Below are 27687 nucleotides of genomic sequence, written 5' to 3' on the forward strand. Positions count from 1 at the left end.
GATGTCCCGCCTCTCAGTTGTGATAGGTTCCAGGACATCCAGAAGAAGATGGCTGGACGAGAAAGTACGCCCTAACCGGAAGTAAATTCCCGCGTCAGCGTTTTACCTTCAACATAAAAGCACCGACCTCAGCCATTCTCATAAGCTATGTATTCAAAAAAATAACGTCAAATCGATTTTTCACACATGGTGAAAACATATTGTATGTTATATTTTTAGCTTTAAGAGTTTCGGTCATAAAAGGGCTTCCTGCAACCCCATGGTTCCAGGGGCGGATCGAGAAGGGTGGCATGGGGTGGCATGTGCCACCCTAAGCCAATTTTTCTTTCTGGATTTTATACTTATTCGGCTACATATTTATTTATTATACAGGCTATACAGTACATAAGATTAAAATGTAAATGTTTTATGTAACTAGTGTTACATGTAAAAGTTATGTAAAAGTGTTTAATTATGTGGGCTACAGAAAATAATTAAGTTATAGACTATATTTATATGAAACATGTGTATACTTACTGCATTTGAATCATTTTAACAATATGTAGCCACCTACATATGTGTTTGGGAAAAAAAGGCTTTGATTTTGCCACCCCATTTGATTTCCTTGCCACCCTCATGCAGCCCTAAGAAAATTTCTCTAGATCCACCCCTGCATGGTTCGCTGATTTAGGCTTTTTAAACGAGTCTTTGCCAAGGTTTTAATAGGTAACTTCACTGAAGTAAAAGTGACTTCAGGCACTGTATAAAACTGTCATAATTCTGTTTTGTAGAGCATGTCCCATTCTTTCCCAAGAGATAACTCGGAATGAATTCAGTCTCACCAACAGGCATGTGTTTTTATCAGTTTATTAAAAAGATTCAGTCCACAGTAGTTCAGAGTCTGGCACCAACAACATAAAAAACAAATGAATCAAAAATAAAGTGTACACCCTAAAGTAGCACTGAACAAAATGCCTGAATAACAAGGGATAAATAAAAGAATTGAAATAAAAAATAAAAACACTAAAATGTAATCCACTAGGAAATTATGGTGAATTCTCCGACTTATTTTTGCAACAACATTACATTTTTAGGTGAGCCAGTTCTGGGTTTACTTTTTAATTTTTTATAGGTTCTATAATTTGTACTCATATTGCTGACGACCGTCTGCATGGTGAATTAAAGATTAATAGCAGACACAATAGCACATCAAAAGTAACAGTGCTCATCTTTTAAAAGAAAGGCTGTTTCAAATCTTTTTGTCATTTAAAAAGATCAGCTGCTCTTCAAACTAGCAGGACACTGACCACAGATATACACAGGATACTTACAGGAGTGCTTTCCTCGTAACAAAGGGAATTACACTTCACTACAAAGAATGCAGATTCACGCTAATAAAAACTGTCATAGCAGTTTTATTTTAATCTGATTGTGATGGTCATTTCTGTATATGTCACTAAAATTGACCCACAGGAGCAAAAAGTTATTTTGCATGGCTTTGAAACTGCCTTTGCAAAACAGCTCTTCATCTTTCTCCTGATATGGAAGGACCCACAAAATGCATTCCACCATTATCTAAATGCATTTGAAAAAACTGATATGGCAACAAAAGATGGTTACAGACATCAGGGAACATTTGGAGATTTGCATAAATGCATTCTGTGTTTGAAAGAGGAATGTTCTGAAAACAAAAGCACCAATACAACAGTCAAAACACACATAACAATACTGCTTGTGTGCGCGTGTCTGTGCGTGTGTGTGTGTGTGTTTGTGAGAGAGAGAGAACAGGACATTTGGGGAATGAACGTTGAAGGGGTGAAGCAGCAGGATTCGTGCTCTGACAGATTTTTGTATCTAAAATTAATCTGATGGAAGAAATCCCTGCTTCTGTTAAAGAAAAGTGGCTCCAAACCCACAAAGAAAGCTGCTACAGGTCTTTGAAAGGCACAAGGATTGGAGTAGAAAAGTGTTGTTAAGGCACTACAATTTGGTGGGAAAAAAATTAAGGCACAAATCTGACGGAAATATTTCCTTTTCACAAAGGCGAGGGAGGGCTTCCTTCTTGAAGCGATGCTGACGCTGTTAGGGATCTCGTCACTTTATCCTCCTTTACTCGTACTCCTTTCGTCTCTACTCTTGTGGGCTGATAGCGTCTGCAAGCAGTTCCGGCCTCAAACATTCAATCGGACACTGGATGTTCTGGAGAACAGAGAAGGGCACATCAGAGGTAGAAGGGAAAGAGAAGAAAAATACATGCATGTTTTATGGCCTACAGCTACATTTAACTAATGAAAATCTTAATTGGAAAGATTACTATTAGAAAAAGACACTGACCAGTTTGCGAAGAGCATTTTCTCTGTACCGATGAAAGACGTCTGGGCGAACAGGCTGGAGGAGGTCAGCCTCCAGCTCAGTCTGTCCTCCTGGCCTCCTGCAGTTCTCACATCGCCAGCCCTGAAGAGAGGAGACCCAAATGTTACACACACAAAAAACCAGCCTGGCCTTGAGTGCACACAAACACCTTTTAAGAGCTTTAAAGCAACAGTACAGGTGGCGTTCTTACCTGTAGTCCTCCATAGCAAGTACAGGTACAGATGGCTCCCTGGTACTCCTTCTGCCACTGATTCCCGACCTGGTACATTTTTCCATCGTCATAGCATGTCGACTCATCTGGAGAAGGATAGAAATGAAAGAAGCATGAGAGTAAACTCAACAAATGTAAACATTCTGACATAAACCTCATCACTTTATTCACACCAAACGTGTTCTTATATCATTAACCTAACATCACACCCGGCTCTTCTGTGTGTCTACCAGTCAGCACTTACGAGGTTCACATTTGAATTCTCCCTTGCCGTTGCCCAGACAGGTGCAGCTCATCATGTGACCATTCTCGCCGCGGCGATCCCACTTTTCTCCAATAGGGTAGTTATTGCCGCCATCATGGCACCACTCTGAAGAAGGGAGAGGCAGCAAAGAGAGGGAAAGACACGAAAAAAGAAAGGGATGGGGAAATGATGTAGAGAGGGAGTGAATGCACAGATGTGCAAAAGATAAAGAAAGCAGTTCATCAGCCAAGCCCATTCACAGATACATATTTATGCAGCGTGTGCAGACACATAATAAATATGCAGAAAAAACAATGACAGTGAACCTGAAATGCTCTCAGTTTCTCATATTGTCATGTTAGCTTTGCAGTTATGGACAACACAAATAACTGAGTGCGAGGCTCAGTCGGGCAGATCAGTTTGCTGTGAGGTTTTCACAGTTTGCAGAGAAGAATCAGAGGGATCCACATGGGCAGGCTACAGCTGACTCACACACAGTAAAAGAATTTTCTTGATGATTAACTTAAACAGCAAATACACTTAAACCTGAGGCAAAAAATGTTCTATGCAAAGGTCTATTTCTCATTGCTGTGGCTGCCCATGCTGACATTTTATTACTGCATGCTGCTGCACATAGAACATCTGCTGATTCTATGACTCAGGAATTTATAATGTGCATGAAGGCAAATGGCATCATCTTATGTGTTTAACTGAATTTCCATTTGCTTGTTTTATGTCTCCCTCTTATAAATTCCTCATGTTTAAATCACATAGAATTATTACTGGACTTTAATTCCATGGCAGGGTTTTGCAAAGCATGCTGGGATAGGGTTAATAAGCCACTCACTGGATGAATCACACCTAAAATGCCCACTGCCCAGCCCCAGGCAGCGGCACCACAGCTTGAAGCCCGTCTCTGACATGCGCTCCCACTCTGAGCCCACTTCATGGTAGATGTGTGTGAACGTGTCGTAGCAGACATCCCGTTTGGGGGTGATGGGGATGCCACCTTTGAAGACAAAAAAACAAAATGTATTTTTATTGCTCATTAAGAAACTCTTCAGGCTACTGATTTAATATTTTCCCATTTTTCACTTCAGACTTTGAATCTTTTCTACTTATTAATTTTCTGTGATGAAAGAATAAAATTGCCAGTGTGAACTACTGTACCAGCATCGCCAGCGGTTACGACTTCCTCCAAAACCTTCTCTTTAGCCCCACCCTTCATGGCCTCCACAATGACATTATAGGAAGCTCCAGACGTCAGTCCAATCAGAGTGGCGCTGGTGGAGTTGCCAGGGAGACGCATCTGCGTGGAGAAAGATAAAGCAGCTGAATGAGGAACGTCCTCTCATATCAAACGAGCTCACACGTGAATGTGTGTGCATGCGCGTCTGTACCTGGAAGCCTCCTTCCTCCAGGTGTGTGATAGGATTACAGGACACCTCGTACTCTGTCGTGTGAGGGATGGGATTCCAGGAGATGGTTGTGATTGTCTGAGCTTCTTGGGGAATCTCTGTTTCACTGTCAAAAAAACCAAACGCGAGACCAGGCAGAGGGCCATCGCTGACCTAGAGGAGCCACATAGAACAAAGTGTGAGCACATGAATGTTAATTGGAGTAATGTATTCGTACCTGCTCTGACATCAAAAACAAGCATGCATAAGATGTAAGATTTGCTTTTACTTTGATTTCATCAAATAAAGCCGATGTAACGTGTTGTAGAATGCTTTCACTGCTTTACTGAAACAAGATTAAGCGCCACGTCAGGGTCTCACCCACCTTGACCAAAGGTACTCTGTTTCCATCAGGGCCTGCCACAGGAATATAAATTAAGGGCTCTTTGAGAGTGGGTCTCTGGCCTTCTTTGGGTCCACTGTAGGGGCCAAATCCATTATTGGGGCCCAGACCCTGATACTCTGTATAGATGTGCTGACCCTGCTGGCCTGGCTGGCTCTGGCCGCTGGTGCCAGCCAGGTGGACGTGGTTGGAGTCAAAACTGGAGAAACAAAAAGAAAAGGATGATAAAACAGCAAAAACCAGAGGTGCAAAATCAAAAAGTACTTTTAGGATGTTAAAGAAATGTCCTTCCTTTCCATATGACTGTGGCAATGCTTACATTTTGTCGTCGAAGGACTCGGGAACATCCAGAATGTCAGTGGTGGGGCGATGAGGAACAGGAAGCTGAGGCAGCTCGGGGAACAACAGCTGAGGATCTGGAGCTGGTTCTGATTGGATCAAAGACAAACGTGTGCTGGCTGTTAGATTCTTAGATTCCAGTACTTAGTTTGGCTTGTTTTCATTGGATAATGGTTAAAAGAGCAATCTTTGGGCAGCTAAACTCAGACCCTCTGACAAGCATAATTTGCCCAACTTATCTACAGCAGTGCTGCATGGCCAGCAGAGGGCAGCACAGCTCAGCTCATGTAGCAGTCATTGCTGCTGGTTTTCTCTCTCTGAGAGAAGTTACTCTTAACAACAATCATGAAAAATAAGCAAAGTCAAAGCTCTCTCCATTACATCATCTAACTGCTGCAAGTGGGAAACTTAAAAAAACAACAACCTTTAATGCTTTTATTTAATGGTGTAATCTGCAAAGTCTTTGTAGAAGTACTCATAAACTGAGTATATTATTCCATAACAACACTATTATGTCCCACCTTTAGCATATCACGTTTTAAAAAGGTGACGGGAATAGTTTTTTCTTTTCTACCCTTTAATGCAAGAGAAATAACTTTGCAATGTTTCTCTTAAGTGATACCAGAAGTCAGAATAAAAGCTACTTTTTCACGTTTAATACATTCGACATACAGTGAAACGTAGAAACATCTGTAGCTGAACTGTAACAAAAAACGTCACAGATCTAAAGTCTGCTCTAGCCGATAAACGATTGCAGGTGGACGACGTCTGCACTTACGGGTTCTGGCTTTCCCCACCAGCGGTGTGCTTCTCAAAGCATTCTGCAGGGCTACGATCTTAATGACATACTCCGTTCCTGGTTTCAGACCTATTATCAAACGAAAAAGTCAAAAAGATTCATCACATTTTTAAAATAAATATTTACATGACATCTAGTAACACTCATGGACACTTACCATTGATGGTAACAAAGTCCTGGCCTGCATGGGGTCTAGGAAGGACCTCTCGAGGCAGACCACCCGCCTCCTCATAGGTGACGTAGTAGCCTGTAATACCTGGGCTGCGTGACGGCTCCCACATGAATGAAATGCTGTTCGGATTCAGGGAAGTGAAGCGAATATTTGTAGGTGGGATGACCAGAGGCTGAGCTACAAGACAGACAGAAAAGTCATTACTCAGAAAATATGGAGAAAGTCTTTCTTTCTAAAGTAAATACATAATACTGTGTGATGTGTACAGTTACCTGTGGTCGCTGTGAGTGTGAAAGGTACACTGCGCCCATGTCCTTTCAGTGTATAGATGTTGATCTTATAAGTGGTGCCAGGCTCCAGACCTAGAGTGTTAATACAGACATGTTAGTGAGAGGTAGCACGTTTGTGTGTATGTGCAGAAACACGTTAAACTCTGCTGTCTCGTACCTGCAATAGTGTATAAGCGCAAATCAGGGCTAATGGTGTTTTGGATGGGTGTGTAGCCCGAAGAGGAGTGGGTGGGCGTGGCCTCAACCAGGAAACCTGTGATGGGGTCTGGCTTGGCCCGCCATGTCAGCGTGATGGTGGAATCATTAACATCAGAGATACGTACACGACGAGGCGGGCTGATATCTTCAAGCAAAGCAGCACCAGACAAAAAGTATTAATAAGGTGGAATAAAACCAGCTCTTCATTTTTATGCATCAAATTATCTGTTTTATAAACTCACTCTCCAGGGTGGTGACCTCTCCCTGGACGGGCCTGCTGGTTAGAGAGTTCTTCAGGGCATAAACATTGACTTCATAGGTGGTTGCAATCTAATGGGACCCAAAGAGATACGGTTACATTCTCCACAAGGCTGAGAGTCAAGTTAGCAACTGAAGCTGCGAGATTAAATGTGCATGTTTATGCACAGGTGTGGGTGTGTCTGTGAATGCCTCGTTAAACGGAGTCGTTATCAGCAAGTGTGCAGACCTCCGTGTGTGTGTGTGTGTGTTACTGCACATGTAAATGCACTAAAGCTCAAACTGGCTAAATGCTTACAATTACATCATGTACACAGCTTATCATTGAGCGCGGAACATTTTTCCTTCTTGTCTGGTATCGTTACTTAATAGAGACTGAAAAAGTGTCAGTATCTGTGATGGCTAAGTTATTGAAGTTTAAGGCACTGGAAGTTGATTTAATTTACTCACCATGAGCCCAGAAATGTGTGCCTGAGTGGTGTCTGGGGCCAGGTTGATCTCTTTGGTAGGCCCGCTCTTGTTCTTTGGGTTTACCACCACACGGTAGCCTGTGAGGCCCCTGAGGCCTGTTAGCTGATTGTCCTGACCCGGCATGTCCCAGCGCATAATGAAAGAAGTAGGGCTGACCTGGGAGAACTGGAGGTTAGTTGGAGAAGAGATTGCTGGAAGGATGGAAAAAAGAAAAGAAAAATAAGTGTTACTAGGAAACAGAAGAGGAAACCTGGGTTTTTCACTTGAACTGCTGTTTCACATTAATTAGAAAGCTTTGACGCTGGAGCATGTACTCAAACATGCAGTTATAAATGTTCCCTTCCCTACCTGTAGCTTGTGTCCCAACCACCGCTGTGCTCTCTGTGTCATCGTACAGAGCAATGACCTTCACAGTGTATTCGGTGCCGGGCTGGAGACCGTAGATGGCGGCTGACTCGGCGTCTCCTCTGGGAGCAGGAAGCAGCTCTCTCTCCCCCTCCTCAGAACTTGAATAGAGCACTCGGTAAGACGTGACCGTTCCCTCGGGACTGTCCCAGGTGATCCGCAGTGAGGTTGAATCAACATCTGAGAAGGTCAGGTCTTTGGGGCGGTCTACATCTAAAGGAAATGAGAGAGGATAAGAAAGACAAGTATGAGAAGGTGATGTCGTTTAAGTAAACTTGCAGTTAAAAGTTTCCACAAGGCAAACCCTTACTTGTTGAAGCAGTCACCACCTGTGGAGAGCTCTCTCCGTCCTGTACTTGAGCAACCACACTAAATGTATACTCCGATGTCGGCATCAGGCCTGAGAAAGTAAATTCTGTCTGATCTGGAAACAACAAAAAAGGGAAAATCAACACGGCTCAAAGATTACAGCCAAATATCACAACACGCTGTGAATGTGGGAAACGTACCTGGAGCCACCACCTCGGTAAAAGATGGCCCCAGTCCATTTCTGGGAGCCCCAGTCACCCTGTAACCCTTGATGGGGCCCGTGGCGGGGCTCCACCTTACTGTGATGCTGTTGTCATTCACGTCTGTCACCTCCATCTCAGAGGGAGAGTCGACTCCTGCAAGAGAAGAAAACAGAGATGAAAAGGAAAGCGTAACGCTGTTATGTCTCAGAGACATTGTGCACTTTGTGTGTCCGTACCTGTCTTATGAGTGACATAGATTGGGATGCTGGATGCAGGGCTGTCTCCTCTGCCGGTCACAGCGTACACAGTAATAGTGTAGTCAGTTCCAGGCTTCAGGTTAGAGATTGTGGCGGTGGACTGAGAGCCAGGAACCGTGAACTCCTTAGGATTACCATGACCACCTGAGGCAAAAAGTAAGACCTTCCGTTTGCAAGTGTAACAATTTATTAAAAACTAACCAAAAAAACTGCAAAAAGGAATAATATAGTCAGAAAAATATACAGTTCTTAGTACAAATTAAATCTGTAAGTCTACCTGACTCTCCATGGGTGATCCTGTAGTAGCGCACAGTAACTGGGGGAGCGGCCCAGCGGACAGTGATGGATGTCGGGCTCGAGTCTAGCACCTCCAGGTCAGTGGGAGCATCAGAGACTGAACAAAGAAGCCAGAAAGAAAAATAAATACATAGCCGACGTGTTGGCGATAACGTCGTGAGTGGATAAAACATTAAAAGTGGCGTTCATACTTGTTTTCTGTGTCCCGCTGAGCGGCAGGCTCTCCTGTGTCCCGCTCACGGCGAAGATGTTGACCAAGTACTCTGTGTCAGGAGTGAGTCCAGTCAGAGTGAAGTGGTTCCTGGATGGGGGCAGCCTCTCGTCTTTGGACCTCCCACCCGTGACCATCTGGTAACGGATGCGGTAGCCGCTGATTTTGCTCTGGGGAGCTAACCAGTGGATGGTGAAGGAGTTGGTCATGATCTCAGAGAAGCGCAGGCTGACGGGTGAGTCCAGAGCTGCAGCAGGTCGGGACAAAGAAGGATAAAGATGATTTCACTTTATGACACCAGTGGCTGATTCTAGGCTGATGCAAAGTTGCTCCTGAGTTAGAATCACCTGTTTTCTGAGTGCCGACCACAGGCGAGCTCTCCCTCTCCTCATAAACACACATCACGCTCACCAGGTACTCGGTGTTGGGCAGCAAATCTGTGGACAGCAACAACACCACAGGTGTGAATGCAGCCCTTTCTTCTGTGACTGTACCTGGCTTTGTGTTAATCCTGACTACGGCTTACTTCTTAGCACCACACTGTTAGCCGTCCCTCCTACGCTGGTCTCTGTAATCTCATCTTCATCATCGATGGGATGATACCTGAATAACACAGAGACCGACATCAGCTATATTCACAAGCTACTGAATGAGGACATTTTTGTGTTTCTTCATGTACCTGATCAGGAAATTGTTAATGTCAGCAGTGTTTGGGACTTGGGGAGAGACCCAGGTGACCTCCATGGTGTCTGGCCCAACCTGCCCAAAGGCTAAATCAGTGGGAGCTGGCACAGCTGTAGGAAAGACAGAGCAGACTGTTAGATTTATGAGATTTCTTATTGGTTGTGAAACGGGATTCGGGAAATTTAATAACTCCATGAAAAGACGCAAGAGAAAAACCAAACATAAGGGAACAACTAAAAGAGAAAGTGAAATATTTACACGACCGTCTTTTAAAAGACGAGTCTGTGATGTGTTTGTGTGTCAGTGCAAATCCTCCTCTGAAGTTTTACAACATCTTCAAGCTGGGAGAACATGCACTGTTTGTACTGGGGGGGAATAAGTATGATAAACCTCTCAACTAAAACCAGATGGTACACAAACACACACACACACACACACACACACACACACACACACACACACACACACACACACACACACACACACACACACGGCTATTAAACTGACAACAAAACACGCACAGCAATTACATCAGCAACCTAAAGGTTTCTGTTGTTTAAAGAACCGTGTCAAAGGCTTAATAAGAGCTTTATTACATTATATAACCTAAACAATGAATTCACACTAAACGTGTGTATTTTTGTCAGTACAGCTTGGTAGAAAGCCGGCTCTTACAGGTCTGCTGAGTGAGCGTGGTGGGCTCGCTCTCGCCATTCTCCGTCAGAGTGGTAACGCTGATGTCATAGTCGATGCCCGGTTCCAGTCCGTAGACCGTGTACTGACCAGTTGTGGGCAGCACCTGGTCTTCAAAGATGGGTACGCTCTCGCCAGCTGCAACCACAGTGATCCTGTAACCAGTGACGGCTTTGGTGTTGAACGGTGTCCAGCGAAGACTGATAGTGGTGTCGCTCACGTCCTCAAAGCTGAGGTCGGTCAGCTGTGGTACTTCTGGATGGATGGGAAGAGATTTGGGGGCAGAGAAAGAAAGAAAGAGAAAAAACCCAGAAACGCCAAACAAAGAAACAAAGAGCCAAATGTGAGGAAAAAGAAAAAGGAGACAAAGGACACAAACTGGTTAATCTGGGCCACAAACACTGGATTTCCAGCAGGGTGACACTGATGGAAGCCCTAATGTTAAGTTTGCGTCTCCTATAATATAGATATATATATCACCAAATGGCAATATATCTATATTACCATCTGGTGATATATAAAGTTAACATTAAAAGCATTAGTGTTACCTATGAGTCACTTTAGTATAGGCACTTAGCTGCTGATGCCTATGCAGAGAGCAACAGTATCAGTAAAAAGCTGGTAGGTGTTAAAAGTTGAAGGTTGATATTTAATTTGAAAACATCAACCTTCAACATTTCAGCAATGTTGCTTCTGCAGCTGATTAGAGAACGACTTTCCATTCTGCACACATGCACATCCTGTCTGCACGGACTGATGGACCGGGAAGAAAACCCACTCAAACCTCTGTGAGGCCTTCTTATGAAATTTAAAATCTCACCTGGTGTAATGACAGTCGATACCGGAGTGCTCTCCATCTCATCTTTAACAGCGACAACACTGATGTTGTACTCCACACCAGGGCTCAGGTTTTCCAGAGTGCAGGAGTTCTCACCAGCTTCCACAAACTCCTCCACACTGTTACCTTGTTGTCCGTCAGTGGGAGTGCATGTCACTCTGTACCCAGTGATGTCTTAGAGGGATAAGAGAGGCATTTAGTTTTTAGACTGGCTATTCATGATTTGTTTGTTGGGATTTTTCTTTTTATTGCACATGTATTCAAGTGTGTACCTGGAGTACTGGCTCCATTCCATTCCACTGTGACACCACTGGTGCCTGGGTTAGGCTTCAGATTGAGATCGGTAGGAGGAGACAGAGCTGGAGAGGAAGAAGGATGGAAGATCAGAGGAGGAGGTGTGGAAAAAGACTGCAAACCCGATATAAAAAGGTTTGGAAAGTGGAATGAAAAGAGTCCAGCTGTTCTGGTTTTCACTTACGTGTGACAACGCGGCGTGTGATCGGAGTTCCCTGCTCGTATCCATTAATGACCGGCTGGACGCTGTAGGTGTACTCAACTCCTGGAGTCAGACCGGAAATGTAGATACTTCCTGAGTCAGAGGTCACATCTCTCGGGGCTTCCCCACCCTGACTGGGCCGTACTGTCAGCTGAAAGATAAATGCACACAGTCAGACAGACTGAGCAGAGCGAGACATGGACTGGGGGTACAGGAGGTAAAGGTCAGAGGTCAGTGCTTTCCCAAGAACACTGAAGCCAGCAGAACATTCTCATCTCTGGTGCGACATCTTCTAACCAATCAGATTTATCTCCGAGGGTTCAAGTTCCCATGTTAGTAGCTAATTTTGAGAGGCACACGCTCAAGTAAGAATTACTGGAATGTGCTTTCCACAGCAAACAGGAAAACGCATTTAACGATTAGGAAAAAAAGAAAAACAGTCAGAATTACACACACAAAAAAAAAAAACGTGCACCCAAAAAGGCAAATGATGTAAAAATGTACTGTCAGTGAGCGTACCTTGTATCCAACGCGAGGAACTGGAGTCCAGGTGATTATAATGGAGGAATCAGTCACATCAGTGTTGAAATGAGGAGCATTACCCATTGCTGGGGCTACAAACACAGAAGGTGAAGGTGTGTTCTTATCAATTTTGGTGTCATGGAATATAAATACAGCAAAAACTTCAATATTCATGCTTTGGTGTTCGAAGGAGGCCACGCCTCATTGACTCGACTCATGCAGAAAAATCTTTTTTAATAGCAAAACGCACAAAAGTTTGAAGTATAACGTGACATTGTTAACTAACAGAGCATAGTGCAGGGTGGCCACAAAGCTTAATGCACTGGATACTCACTGGTTGTAAACAAAGCCGTCTCTCCCGCGCTCATGGTGTTGTCTTGCTCTGCGTGCAGAGTCACCGTGTATTCGGTATCTGGCTGCAGGTTGAGGAGGGTGTACTGGGTGAGGCGGGCAGGCAGGCGCAGCTGCTTGGGGTTGGAGCCCTCAACAGTGAGGAAGAGACGGTAGCCGGTAATTTTGGCACGGGGTGCAAACCATAGCACCACTGCGCTGTCCTCGGTCACATTGGCAAAATGGATGTCTGTGGGGGCATCTGGCTCTGAGAAGACAGATAATGAACACTGTTAGATACAGAGCAGTTTGATCTAAGACTGTCGGGAGCATATGAACAGTTTTAGTTCTTATAAACAAGTCATGCATGTTTCACGCTTCATCTCTTTCTGGTTTATCCCATATTCAAACAGCCAGTCGTATCTTCAACAAACCATCTTCAGAAACAAGGGTCCTATAACAGATGGAATGGCCCCCGCAGAGCCCCCACAATCATCAACTCATCACTGGATCAGAGCCCAAGCTGCTTGGAAGAACTAAATCCCCAGACGCCCTGACAAAATGCAAAAAACTCTACCACAGGAAATATGTGCTACTGGAAAAATAAGACCTTGTTTATTATAGTTTCTGATCAGTAATTATGATTTCATTTATTTATAGGATAACTAAAACGTGCACATTATATTGTCTGTTTCACAGTGTGGTTGTGTTGGGGTTAATGCCTCTTTACCCAGATTTTAGCTATGCACAGAAGAGAGGCTGTGTATATTCACATCCAGTTTTGGCATGTAAATGATTTCCCTGCAGCCTGGAGGCCATCTGTCATACTCACTGGTAGATTGCTCTCCAATAAGTGGCAAACTTTCGTGTCCATTATGAATGGCGTAGACACTGAAGCGGTACAGTGTTCCTGGCTGTAGATGCGTCACTTCAGTGTAGGCGTTCTGACTGACGGGCAGATTCATCTCTGGCTGAGAAGAACCAGACTCATCAACGGGCACCACGGTGACCCGGTAACCTGAGATTTCACCAGAGGGTCTGGACCAAGTCAGAACGATTTTTTTGTCAGACACCTCAAAGAACTGCAGGTCGATCGGGGAATCCACTTCATCTGTGGGCACGACACAAAAAAATGTCAGTATTTGTTTTTTAAAACTCAAGTTAGACTAAAAACATTGGGTTAAAATTATTTACAAAATGCTGAGCAAAAAAAAAAATGCACGTATAATGCAATGTATGGAGTCCAGCTCCTGCTGGCTGTGATCACTCAGCACATGCAGATTAATGTGTATGACTATCTTTCCCTCGCTAAAGGAAGCATGCAGAAGCATTTGAGGGAAGAACCCAGAAAGCCTGACTTCTGTACCACAAATGGAAGCTTTGATAAAAGTAATATGTTACTGAAGAGTCTAAAACAGCTTTACAATAGCAAAAGTATCACAGCAAGTCCCTCAATAATGAACACGACTCATTGGTTAGTTTTTAACAAATCTGCTAAACAAGCTAAGAAATGTGGAGACTAAACTCAGACACATAAATTTATAGGTAGGAGACAAAAGTCCTGGACAAAATTAGTAAGAGAAGAAATAAATCTGACCCGAGCAGCAGAAGAGCAGGAATAAGAGAAGGGAAATAACACATACCAGATCAAGTTAAGTAGGTGGCGATTTGTGTCATAGCAAACATTGAGTTATTGTACAAAGTTTCTTGGGTTGGGTCTTTGCAGAGCCCCGAATTTCACTCTGAAGCTAAATGACTGCAGCATTTCCAAAAACATCTGACCTTCATTGCTTGTTGCATAAATCCAGTCTAATGCAGCTGATGTGTTTAACATGTGTGTAAATAATTATAAATGATTACTGTTACAGGACGCTCACTGAGACGAGCACTTCCAACCCTGCAACCAACAAACAGCCTAAAACTGACTAATATGATCTGTAGTGTGAGGTGGAGTTTCACTTTTATGCCTTCTATTAAACTCAGTCAGCTAATTTACACATCTTCAGTTCATCACACAAACTGTACACACACTCTTCTAACATCTGTGTGACTGGGCCACCAACACGTTTGACCTGGCAGCGCAAGAGGTTTTACATAACTCCATCCCAACAGCTGTGAACTCAGTGACTTGACTTTCCTTGGAAAGTTCGCCCTGCTTCTACTGACGATTGGAAACAGGCATAAATCTCTAAATACGCCACAGGACAACTTGCAGGTTATAATGGGTGCCCTCATGGCAAGTGTATTAATTCAAAATGTATGGAGGCAAATTATGATATGCAAAGATTAGAGGTGCTGACAGGAACCATCGTGGATTATTGCTTACATCTTTTAGACCAATCAGCCAGCAGCACACCTACGCAGACAAACTCATTTACCTGGCAGTGGCTCTCCAGAGGTGCTGACTTGTACAAAGATGGGTTCACTCTCCAGGGTGTCCTCAATGGCGTAGATGCTGATGTTGTACAGGCTCCCGGGTAGAAGGTCACTCAGAGTCACAGACGTTGCCGTATCAGGGAGATTCAGTTCTGTGCTTTCACCTTCTACTGATGGAGTGTAGACCACACGATAGCCTGCACAGAGGAAGAGGACACAGTTACCCATCTGTAGGCAGATGAGTTCAGTAGCCAGCAACTGAAAATGTTAGCGTAGCTTACCAGTGATGGGAGCCAGCGGTTTTTCCCAGCTGATCATGATGGATGTATCTCCTACTTCCTCCACTTCGTGCTCCTTGGGAGCATCCGGTGCTATTAAACAAATGAGGTGTAAAAACTGAGTTATAACCACTGTGGTGTGCAGTGTTGATGCATGACGCAAACTGTATTCAGTCTGGCTGCATTTAGTTTTAAATTCAAGGTGATGATGACGAGAAATAACATGAGTGTTCGCACCAGTTGTTTGTGAAGTAGTAAGAATGAGATTGTCCTCTCCTCCCTCAGTAACCTCATAGACGTTAACGGTGTACTTCCTCCCAGGGAGAAGCTCATTAATGTTCACAGAGGTAGCTGTGCGGGGCAGATCTGACAGAGAGAAATATTTTGTATCAACAAATCTGTGATGAACGAGGGAATTTCTGTGATTCTGAAATCAGGCAAAATGTCAGCACGCAATTTTTTTGATCTGAAAGCGTAAATATCTGTATCTGCGCCTACCGAGAACGATGGGTTGTCCAGTGCCTTGTCCCTGCTCGATGAGCTCGTACTCCACTCTGAAACCCGAAACTGTGTCCGAGGCAGAAACCCAGGAGATGACGAAGCTGCTGGAGGTAATTTCGGTTACAGACTCTGAGATGTCAACCACAGGTGGAGGAAGGGTGGCCTCGCCTTGTGTTGTAGCCACTGCAGGGAAAGTCAGAGACCGGTTATTCAGGACAGTCCCATACACATTCCTCCAAAACCATCAGTGACTGTGTTAACTTACAGGATCCATAAGTGGTGGTGAAGTCAAAACGTGTGACCTCTTTGCGTCCAAAATGCAGCACGCTGATCAGCTGACCCTCGTAGGTGATGCCGGGTTTCAGACCAGAGATGGTGTATGAGTTTAGATGGCCAGGAATGGCCACCTCTCTCCACGGGCTGTGAGAGTTTTTCTGTAAAATCACATGAGATGTAAGATCTGAGGGACAGTTTACAGGCTGACATTGTTTTAAATGGTTAATTAAGTTTAGGCCAATCAGGGAGGAGGAGGAGGAAACAAATCTCCAAAAAAAGAAAAACCCTTACCACTCTCCATTTCAGGATGTACTGGGTGATGTGTGCAGACGGCTGGGCGTTCCACTGAATAGGGTGGGAGTCTGGCTGGTTTCCAGATTCTGCGATGATCACCTGGACGGGACGGTGACCACCTGAGACAGAGACAGAGCTGCTTTACCACCTGCTGTGCAGTGAGTGATCATTGTGCATTGCTGAGGAGAACAGGCACATCTGTGCTCCAGTGTGGGATATCATTTTGTAAAACCAATAGCTTTACATAACCCAGTTTAACAGCGAGTGGGTGTGTGGGAGGATTTTCCTGAACACAGCAGAGAAAAAGTGTGAAAAACTAGCAGGTCTGTGTGAGATTCCAGCACAGACTCTGCTTTCTCTCAACATTTTCTGCTTCCACCATAGTTTAAGATTTTTCCTGTTGTCTCAGAAACAAGCTAAAAAAGTGCAAAAACACTTTAAAAAGTGACACTAGTATGAAGCTTGTAATTCTCTCACAGTGTTATTTGACATACAGAACTTATTCCTCCACTGTGTAGTCTGTGTAGTCTCTTTTCCATCCAAGAAACATGTTTCGCAGCTTAATTAACCAACAAATTTCACCATATTCACCCAAACAACAGTGACCACCTGACCCATCGCATTAGTGCTCGTCTGTGAGGGGACAACCACGCTGTGGCGATATTCGGTGGTCATTACACCATCTGAGAGAAAACTGTAAGGGTTTGAGTCTGCACTATAAAAAGTTGCAGAAGTGTAGGAGTTCACCGAACAATGCACAAATTATACAAGATGACTCTGCAGGTTAGAAGACAAAAGAAGAGAAGTGGTATAAGCAGAGGCAGAAATCCAAAGGGGATATATCGAGTCATCCTGAATGTAAACAGAAGTCATGTGGTGCACAGACTCCTGACATAAGCTGGGCTCATAGAAACTGGTAGCTTCTATAAAGAACTGAGGTTTTCTAACCGCTTTTTCCAAATAGCAGACCTGTAATCACAGTTTCTGAGCAAGTGGCGTGGTTAACCATAAGTTTCTAGCAGATACGCAAACCTCAAAAACAATCTGGGACCTATTACTGCCTATTACAGCCCCACAGGCCACTGGCGAGGGTAAGGGTTATACAGAATCAGATGTGGGAGGTGCACGAACGGATGCACGCTCACTGCAGAGCGGCTATACAACAAGCCTCACAAATGCGCTCTCCCCAGCTTTACTTATGTCTCTTTAATGTACAAGCATGTGCATGCAGACTTGCACCTTTACTTTACACACTTAGACACAACATTCATTCCTGATACCGACAGACGCACCGCGAGGTGGTGATAAGGACAGCGGCAAAAGGAAGTCATTCTGGGAGTCATCCTAACAATAAGAAGTGCATCAAAAGATTCAATTACACCCCAGGCAAGAAGACGTAAACATAGATGGCAGACAAGAAAACATTTTTTTCTAGATCTTATCAACGCATGTGCCAAATCAGAAGCTTTAGAAAGTCCTTTAAGAGAAATCTGTTGCTTTTCCATTTTTACCTTTTATGGTTTTCACAACCGAGTTCAAGTCTGGATCTGGTTCCTGCTGCCCTTAAATCTTAGCACGCTGTATTTTGTTTGCCAAAGAGCATGCGTGCACGTGCACACACGCATACATGCACACACACGCGGAGCTAGTTCACAGCTGGTTGCGATTATGGCCACTTACGGTAGAACGGTGCCCTACATTTTGTATCTTCTGTCAACCTGCTTCAGATACAGAGCAAACCAGTAACAGTCCATTTAAACCTGGAACAGTCACCGCTTGCACAAAGTTACAGCCTCACTTGGAACTAACCTGATACATTTATCCAAGCTGCAGGAGATGGAAATGTTTCTGCTCCTCGAAACACTAAAGCCACCACACAAGCTCACACGTGTGCATGACTCTTTTCTTTTATAGAATTGGGGAAACGTTTGGAAAAGCACCTAAAAAACATTAAACGTGCACGACAGACACACCGGAGTCTGTTATGAAGGTAATAGTGATAGATTATAAAAGGGAACGCAAAGTGTACTAAGAGGGAACTTAAATCCAGCTCAAATCTGTGATTTTGAAAGGTGTGCGCTGAGATTACGACCCAGGTAACTGAATCGAGGATGTAAAGTAACGTCTTGTTCTGAGTGACGCTGGTTTAAACTTTATGAGATGAGATTTGAATTAACGTGACGCCAAAATCCACAAACTGAAACCTGCTGTTCAGGGAGCTCGGTGTGTAGTAGGTGTGTCTGGGCTGGATACACACTCTGCACTGTGGCGTTTGGTACAGCTGTGGCAACAACACAGGGGCTGTACCACATGCTGGCAAGAACAAAGGCTCAAAGTGGGGGGTGCACTTGTAAAAGAGGAAATCACACCCACTCCCGGCTCTGTCTATTTCACATCAAAGTCAAAGGCCTCTTTCCCAAAGGGACTTGAACAAACATTTTTCAAGAGTTGGAGCACAAAGTGATGCTGGAAAAGGTGCCCAGGTGAGGAAAAAACGAGTATGCTCGGACCGTGACAGGCGAGAGTGTGATGGTCGTCATTTGACCTTTGGCCTTTACAGCTTCCTGTTATTCTTTGGACTTTTAATAAACTGAAAATGTATTTTAAGCTGAAGTAAATTAAATCCCACTCAAAAATATTTGTATCACAGTCCTGGTGATTTTCCTTTGCTCCTGCTGTTACAGCCGCACGTCGGGCCAAAATATACGAACAAAAACACATTTAAAGTCTCACCAGGGTACGTCTGCTGGGGCTCGCAGCTCAGCTCTCCAACACCATTGCCATAGCAGTAGCACTTGTACATGAGTCCATGGATGACTTTATCCCAGGAGTCTCCAATCTGATAAAAGGCTCTCGTCTCTGGCTCCTGGCACTGGTCTGAGGACACAAAGCAGAAGTGTAAGAGTATCCAAAAAACAAGGGTGTTGAAACGCACGCTGCTCCCTAAAACATCCATATTTACAGTTCAGAGCCTGCACTCACTGTGAGTTATTATATTTTTAGTAGTAATAAAAATGAAGAGGATTCTCAGTCCAATGAACAAATACACAGCATAAGCTTAGTCAGTAAGACAAGTCATGTCTATTCTTTGACCCTACACTGAAACAAGGATTAGGATGATTGGAAAAAATGCAAACTGTGCGTGCAATGACAAACCCACCAATGGCGTCACACTTCCAGCGGCCACGGCCTTGGCCAAAGCAGGTGCAGTTCATCATGTATCCCTCATCGTGCCGCTTGGTGAAGGTCTGGTTAACCTCGTATGTCAAGCCATCCACGCTACACTGATCTGAAACAGACATTCAACAAAATGCTGAGCACCGTTTGTGTGCAGTGCAGGGTTTGTGTGTCTGTGTGCAGTGCAGGTGCAGCTAAGGGTCCATAAAGTGCAGCTGAGCAGTTGAGGGATTTTAATCTAGTACGACCTTTCACCTTTACACTCAGGGAGATCTAATGCCAGTCTGTAGCCCCTTGCTTGCTGTCATGGTGTAGCCTACAGCTACGTGTGGACACCTACCGTTTAGCTGGGAGTAAGCAATGCAGCTCCATTCTCCTCTGCCATTGCCAACACAGGTACACCGCATCATGTGACCCAGAACCTCATGACGCTTGTCCCACTGGTCGCCTACACGGTACATGGCCCCTTCATTCGATGTGCACACCTCTTCATGAGCTGGGACACAAAAGCAACTGAATGTTACACCTGCTGGTCTTAATGAGGAGAAAATAGTAAGGAGGAAAAATACCCCACACAAATTAGATGCACGGATCCACACACACACAGCATACCTTCATCATGATAAAAACAAACACATTAAAATGAACGATGCCCTTTGGACATCACTGACTCAACCCTGCTATTACTGCACAGGGTAGGAGAGGATGCAGACCCCACAGAACACCTGTCTTTGTCTCCATAGCAAAGAAAATTGGATTAAAAGCGAGAAACAGCTGTCATGTGCTCTCGTATGTATGAAATCTGCCATAATTAAAAAGAGTGAGTGATCTGGATTTTTTTCAGAGAGATACAAGTTTGAAAAAGTGTCTGATGCAAGTAAAGACCTGCTTTTATGTGTGAGCGTGCATGTGCAGAAAGAAAGCGTGTGGCCGTTTTTACTTTACTGCGGGGTTTTTGTGTGTGCAGTCAGAATGGACCAATCACTGCACATGAAGGCTGTAGCTAGGACATAAGTACAGGAATGATGAGAACGTGGTTAAAGATGGGCTAAAGGACTTAGGAAGGCTTTACGGGCCGCTGCAGTTTTAAATAAAATAAAAATATTATTTCTATTAAAAGTCTTCCAGCATGCTGTATGTCACTAACACTAAACTTCTGTGTATGCTTTTGTTAAAAACATGTAAAAACTTTAATATGAATTCTGTTCAAAATAAATATGCATGAGCCTGAGTGATGACGAGAAGCTATTTTTAGTTGCTCCCTGATTCACAACAGGTCACCGCAGCGAGCAGCTCCGCATTTTTGATTTGGAAGATTGTTCATGTATTTATTAATTTTACTAAACTCCGGATACCCTTTCTGACACAAAGGGATCTGTGTCTCTTCCTGAGACTGAACCACAAATCTTTCATTTCTTAAGTGTAAAGTTCAAAATTGAGCCACAAATCAATGGAAAAAAACTGATACTAAATCTTCTTTTGTCCATTTGTCCAAATGTATGTGTTTTTGTTTCTGGGTTCAGTGGTCCTGACCAGCTGAAATAATTCATTATATTGTTGGATTCTGTGTTTGAATTTATGCTGGATGCGTTTCTCCCCTCACAGTTAAAATGAGCCTTTCCTTCAGACCATGTAAAATGTGAATCTGTTCCAGTTACAAACCCATTAACAGCTGCCTAAATGTCAGTCTGCAGTCCATCAGCATTCATCTATTTAAAATTAATAAAACTAATGTTCTTTAGTGTAATTTAAACCCTGGTTTGATGACTTCAAAGTGGCTATTTAAAAAGCTGCTGGCCGTTAGAGTTGTGGGAACTAAATTAAATTCCTCCATGCCAAAGAGATTTATCAGCAGCTGAGAGGCTGATTACAGATTAGATTTAACCAGGCACGGGGGCCGAATTTGAGAAAGGGATTACTTTGTTTTGTTTAGTAGTTAGATTGTGGATCTAACCAAGTAAATGATGAAATTTGCATAATGGAGGTTAAATTCTGACTGTGGGTCACAGCTGGAGGCTGTCAGCGGGCACACGGCAGACAGTGCAGAAAGCTTTGAAGAAGATTACCACAGGTGGAGGCGAGGGGGCTCCAGACCTGATTAAACATGACCATTAACACCTCAACGACCGTGTTTGTTTTGACGATGCCTGTGAAGTCATTACTGTCAATATAAAGGAGCCCCTGCGCTCTGAATGTGTTCGCTGCGATGCCAAAAACACACATTTGTTGTCACAGCTCAGCTACTTTGTATAAAGTGACTTTTATGCCTCCAAAGTTTAATTTGATCAGATTTTTCTCTTTATTTTACAGCGCGATGGCACCAACATCATTGCTGTCATTACTGCTTCAGACATTAGTGTGGCTTTAACGACCCCTCCCACAGTTTCACTGGCTTCAGTCTCCTTTGTTACCCACAGAGACTAATTGGCACCAAGCTGTAAACAAAAGGTGCAAGAACTGTAAACGAGATTTTGCCTGTGATATCAGCCCAGGCTGCTTTCTAGCATCACGCTGATAATCTCCTCTATGCTAATTTAATCAGCTTTAAAGGTCGGGTAAGCATTCAGACTGGGGCGGAGGTTAGACTTTGCAATTAGCAATTAGTTGCCATCATTGTTAGGAAACTGCTGAGCCATGAGCTGACAGCCCTCTCTCACTCTACACACACTTACCCGCCATGGGACAGAACCCGAAACGCCGCTCGTCATCATAGTTCGTTGTGGTGCCGCACCACTTCATGCCATCCCTTCGTCCATCTGCAGTACAGTCGGTATAGTTTCTGCCATTGTAGAGGAAGGGGAACTGGCAGAGAGCACCGTTAGAATTACCGCCACGTGTTGCCACAATTGCTAAAGAAGAAGAAAAAACAGAAATAATAAGTAATAAGTTTAATAAATATCCTCACAGAGACGTCTCCTTGACAGACTGTGCATCTTGCTTTGGACACAAGCTTGTGACGACTGGACAAATGTGAATGCGGCAGCTCATTGTTAACACGTTTCAGGGTTTTTGTTTAACACATTAGGAGAACAGCAGGTCTGAGTGCTACAGTGAAAACCATCTCACAGCTGGCCAGCTGCCTGTCATTACACCCGCACATGGTTAGCTGCTTCCTTCTCACTGCAGCCTCGCTGTTATTGCACATCAGAAAACCTGTATGAGGTCTTAAAGTTAAGAGATGGGAAAAGCCTCACATTTAAAGGACAAATCCACGTGTCGTGTAAACATGTCTGCGTGTCATTTCACGCCCCTTTGTTCCCATTGTGAGGGGATTACCTGCACTGACAAGGAGAAGCCATACTGTCGATAAAACGACAACTCTGGCCTTTTTCAACAGCCCACTCTCATTTTCTTCAAATATCAAAGAGATGACATTTCTATGTGAAGCACACAATCACCACCACAGAAGAAAAAACACGTCAACACGTCACAGCTCCAGCTTTTAGCTCACCGTTCTTCTCTGTGCAGAAAGAAAATTTCTGCTCTGTCTCAAAGTCAGACGAGGTGGAGCACCACAGCTGCCCGTCAGCACGTCCATCAGAGGTACAAGAGTGGTAGGTCTTTCCCTTGTAAACAAAAGGGAACACACAGGGCAGACCACCGGAGTTGCCACCGTATACTGGAGCAGGTCCATCTGAAGGAGGACGGGAAAACACACAGAGGCATAAAAACCACGTGACAGTCGTTTTTGTATGTCTGACTTTGCCGTCAGCCTAATTATGCTTAACTCTGCAGGTGAACTTTGTAATTTGCAAATTTGTAAAGAAATAATTTATTACCCCATGGGTTGCAGCTGGACCCGGTGCCAAGGCAGGTACAGATCATCTGCGTAGTTCCCTGTTTCTTAATCCAGCGCTGGCCGACAGAATACATCAGCCCCGTCTCCGTCTGGCAGGCTCCATTCTGGGCATGCTCGGGCACAGCGTCGGGCTGGTAGACCACAGGGTGGATGTTGGTGACAACACGGGAGCCGGTGCCTAAAACGCAACACGTTACACCAGTCAGATATCACAGCAACAGCTCAAGTTAGATAAAAAGCACGAATAAAGAACAAGTGAAATTATTAGTAGTTATAGAGACGTATTCCATGTGCATACTCGGAGTAGGAGTCAACTTAAGTATATGAGTAACGACTACACTACAATAAAAAGACTGTCTTACTGTCCTTAAGTCACAATGGGCGTGTTTCTGTCTCACACCCTGTCATCACTTTTCCCCTACATTTGCACATCTACTTTCCCGAGTTCCCTCATTCTGTCTCTGCGTCTCATGAGGTCATGATCACGAGTTCCAAGCTGCGTTTTTCTCACTTCATCACTTGGACTCTTGGCACCTCTTATCTCTCTCGCCTCACAACATGTGTCTCTGGTACGCATTCCTCTCCTCGCACAGAGCCGGGGAGAATAGACACAGGGATATTATCAGTTCTCACCCAGGCCTGTGGTGTGAAGTGAGGCATGTCGTTCGCACTTCCACTCCCCTCGGCCGTTCCCCGTGCACAGACACTTGAGCAGGTGACCCCGGGCGTCGGTCTTGGTCCAGGTATCTCCAATACGGTAGGAGGACAGAGTATCCTGGTCATTACAGCGATCTAGGAGAGAAGGATATAGGAAGTAGAATATTAAATAAATGGAAACTCTGAGCAGTCTGGTGATTTGGGGGAAACTCTCTGCAGCGATTGAGCGGGGACTGAATTGCTGGCTAGCAGCTGGTTGCATGTTTGTGCACACATGGGGAAATTTATTGATCAACTCTACGAAGTGTCCAAGGCCACCCTGAGCATTTGGATAAAACAACAAACTAATTGGGAAAAGCATTCATTATTACCTGATGCACCAGCCAACATAATAAAGGACTGGAGTGACGGTTTAAACTGTCGACACAGCTGGAAAACATTTCCTCCCCAGCCTCTTAAAATTCTCCAAGAAATAACAAGCTCACTTTACCATTAGTCCTTCTCATAAGACTCCATACTACGTGGATGGCATTCACTGAGGGTTTAAAGGATGTGCAGACATGTGTGATTCAAAACAGCAGCAATAAATTCAGATTTTCTGCTTGTGTGACTTTCTGAGGGTCGGCACACAAGCTTACGTATCCATGGAGATCATGCAAAACAAGAAAAATCTAGAAAACAAATGACTAAAAGTAGGACGGCAGGAAATTAGATGACTGCCCCTCCCTGAGGCTGGTCCTTACAGAGGTTCTTCCTGTTGAAAGGGAGTTTTTCCTTCCCACTGTCTCCAAGTGCTTGCTCATAGCGGCTTGTCTGATTGCTGGGGTTTTCCCTGTATTATTGTGGGGTCTTTAACTTACAATATAAAGCACCTAGAGGTGACTGTTGGTGTAATTTGGTGCTATATAAATAAAACTGAATTACATTTTTCTTAGCTAAAGCTGAAGCAGAAGTGTAGATGGGAGCAGACAAAGCAAAGCAAATAGGTTTTCTTACTTCTGGAGGTACATGTGATGCGTCCATTTCCCTCTCCGACACAGGTGCAGTCCATGACCATCCATCCCTGATACGGCTTCTCCCACGTCTCCCCAACAACATACGATGTTCCCGCCGAATTGTCGTAACAGCGCTCAGCTGCAGGGCACAAACTCATTAATTACTTGTTCAGCAGTGTCTATAAAACACACGTATGACTGATACAGAAGAATGCATCTGTTAGTCACTGCCTGTCTGAATGACTCACCGACAGGTTTGCAGGCCCACTCTCCTTTGCCGTTACCCAGACAGACACACTCCAGCATGTAGCCTCCTGTCTCGTGGGGTCTCCTCCAGGTGTCACCGATCTTATATGAAGCCCCGCCCTCGTGACAGCGATCTAGGTGCAGAGAAGGACAAGACATGATTTTAGAGATGATTTCAAGCTCATCAGCATAAGCAAACAAAGGGAACTGAAAAAATGTGATGCTTCATTATCTAACCACTAACTGCAAATAGCTGCATGGCACCAGGTTCTAATCAACTGTGGAGAGCATGGGGGTAAAACAGTTTACTGTTTGGCAGTCCTAGACGTGTGGTCTGAGGTTAGAGCAGTTAAAACAGGCACACAGTATCACACACTTACTGGCAATGGTGCAGCTGATTTTGCCCTTCCCAGATCCAATACAGGTACAGTCCCAGATCATGCCGTCCTTGGGTCTCTCATAAGTTTCTCCCACAGTGTAGTACCGCTCGTTGACTTTATCGTAGCACCTTTCCTCTTTAAGAGCAACAGCAGAAAAGATGTTTAGTACATGTTTTGTTCTTTTCTCAGACAGAAGTGAAGAATAGATGTGATTTTTGTGAACGCAGCTAACAGCACACAAACTAACCTTGGGGTTTGCTTTTACACTTGATTCCTGCAACTCCATGGCAGGTACAGACCAGAGTGCTGTCTAAAAACTGCCGCTCCCACTGTTCATTGATTCCATAGAACTGACCATTCTCCATACAACCCTCTGACCAGTGAAAATGGAAACAAGACAGAGAGAAAAAACAGTTGAGTGATACAGATTAAAGCTGCTTGGTAAAGATTAAAGCAAGAGATCTTTTTAAAATTTGGAAAGACAAATGCCGCCACTGGAAACTTGTCCAGCCCTAACCACAGCTAAAAACAGACACAGGGCTTTTCTCCCACACAACGATAAGCAAACCCTAAATTGGAATCACCACTCTGCTGGAGGACAAGGCTTCTCCCCTGCCTGTGAAAGTGCCTGGATGTGTTAACTTGACTTCAAAGGACCCTAATGCCGAGTGATAAATCATTTGCACAGAGCAGCGAATAATAACCTTCCACTTTTACACTCTCTCTCCATCTTCTTTGTTCACATCTGATGCCACATTTCTGATTCCCTTTCGGCTTTTTCCAGCCTTTAAACAGATGTCATTCTTTGTATTTTTATTCCCTTCTCATTCTTAGAGCAGGTCTGGGGGGGACAGGAGGTTTTCTGGTGACTGAGGTTAATCCAGAGTTTTATGACTGCACAATCCAGCAAGGACCACCTGAAAGTGTGGATGCTAAGACGGAGTAACCCCCCAAAAAGTGCGCAAACTTTGCTTTTAAGCAGTTTAATTAAAATTTCCTCACCCCCACCCCCCACTCCTGCCTCAGATTGGAAGTTCACAGGATGCTACATTCATTCACTCGCTCACTCACTCACAAACGGGTTACCTTGAGAGACTGAGGGGACGTGATGCTGACGTGCCTGACGCCGATCCCTGTGCGTCCCTCTGGGCATACAGTTCACTGCGCTCCCGATACACAGGGCAACCAGCACCCTGGCGATGGTGCTGCCAGTCATACTGTCGACTCGATGAAAGCAGAATGAAGCTGCAGGTGTCCCGGTGTTATTATATGCGTATATGAAAGTGTTATTTCAAATACACGCAGAGAACTCGGCTCCAATCAGACTGTGCGCTTTCTGCCGCGTCCCAGCCTGCTCCCTCTGTCCTCCTCTGCAGTCTGCGGCCCCACTGTGCAGGTTACCACTTTGTGCTGGGAGTGATTTATCTGGGCATGGCTTACTTTCAGGCGGAGGAGGGGAGGTGCAACAATGAGAGGGACTACCCACGCAGACGTGGGGCAGGCAGGCTTTTTCGAAACAAAGATCATTCATATGTAATGTTGCCTTTGTCTCGTTTTTGTTTCGTTTATTTGTTTGTTTGCTTGTTTGTTTTTACGTTTGAAGAAGAATTGATCTAAAATCACCTTCCAGCACGCAGATTACCAAACTTAACAACCTGTGTGGGGGGGGGACTGGTGGTTACAGGGGAGCAGCATTGCCTCTAGGTTCAAGACCAAACTTTGCCTCTTTTCTCCAGAGATAAAAAGCATCTCATGTGAAGCTTCCTCCTCTGCTTCATTTGCACCAACCAGACTTCACTTTACTGCAGGACACTGATGCAGTGCAGTGTTTTGGCATATAGGTTTTATACAGTCTCAGCAGCGATCTGCAGGAATTAGGTCACATGGCGTCAGTGTCTGGAAAGTCTCCAGTAGCCTACAGTTTCAGTGTCTGGAAAGTGTTTATGTCCAGGTGTTTTATTGAAATGAGTCCACTGTGATACAAGCTAACTTCTGTAATGTGCAAATCCAGAGGTTTGCCATTCTGTCTCACCCACCGTCCATCCTCTTGATTCTTTTACATTTCATTGGTTTTTGATTGGATTCGATTTCGGTCGAACTCATAAAAAGCATGAGTAGTGGATTACATCTGACCAGGAGTTGCTTATTTCTTTTGGGGATTGCTAACGGGGAGTGAGAAAAGCCAGGCAGCTCTGCAAATGGATACCTGCCTTTAGAAGAAAAAAACTCTAAGTGAATCAGACATTTGTGGGGTTTTACAGTGAAATTAGAATCTGGAAACTTATTCAACGTCACCAAAGTTAATGGTTTAATAAAAGGAAAGCCCTTC

At 44.3% G+C, this 27687-nt stretch overlaps 1 protein-coding gene across 1 annotated transcript; it reads right to left on the bottom strand.

Annotated features, from left to right (window-relative positions):
• Positions 1–830: 830 nt before the first annotated feature.
• On the bottom strand, positions 831–26746 carry fn1a (fibronectin 1a). Its single transcript, XM_031730024.2, has 49 exons — positions 26445–26746; positions 25606–25731; positions 25359–25493; positions 24981–25112; positions 24734–24871; positions 23714–23872; positions 23061–23258; positions 22733–22915; positions 21954–22130; positions 19622–19777; positions 19265–19393; positions 18838–18981; positions 16102–16223; positions 15800–15968; positions 15532–15717; positions 15271–15399; positions 15037–15126; positions 14758–14952; positions 13212–13490; positions 12384–12647; positions 12047–12141; positions 11510–11678; positions 11304–11390; positions 11014–11205; positions 10176–10448; positions 9496–9610; positions 9343–9419; positions 9164–9253; positions 8797–9063; positions 8586–8702; positions 8288–8452; positions 8049–8204; positions 7850–7963; positions 7483–7752; positions 7114–7325; positions 6648–6735; positions 6365–6550; positions 6190–6279; positions 5903–6094; positions 5725–5814; positions 4927–5035; positions 4590–4806; positions 4208–4378; positions 3978–4116; positions 3655–3816; positions 2808–2933; positions 2543–2649; positions 2314–2433; positions 831–2178 (listed from the first exon to the last, which is right to left on the bottom strand). The coding sequence occupies exons 1-49, from the start codon at positions 26572–26574 to the stop codon at positions 2110–2112; spliced, it is 7506 nt and encodes a 2501-aa protein (XP_031585884.1). The 5' UTR covers positions 26575–26746; the 3' UTR covers positions 831–2109.
• Between the last annotated feature and the right edge of the window lie 941 nt (positions 26747–27687).

This window comes from Oreochromis aureus, linkage group 16 (genome assembly GCF_013358895.1).
Source record: "Oreochromis aureus strain Israel breed Guangdong linkage group 16, ZZ_aureus, whole genome shotgun sequence".
Lineage (NCBI taxonomy): Eukaryota > Metazoa > Chordata > Actinopteri > Cichliformes > Cichlidae > Oreochromis > Oreochromis aureus.

Coding starts and splice junctions, on each gene's coding strand:
- fn1a (XM_031730024.2), bottom strand. CDS start 26,574: ATGACTGGCAGCACCATCGCCAGGGTGCTGGTTGCCCTGTGTATCGGG. Junction 23,259..23,713: donor ACTTCACACCACAGGCCTGG/GTGAGAACTGAT, acceptor GTTGCGTTTTAG/GCACCGGCTCCCGTGTTGTC. Junction 2,434..2,542: donor CTTGCTATGGAGGACTACAG/GTAAGAACGCCA, acceptor TCCTCTCTTCAG/GGCTGGCGATGTGAGAACTG.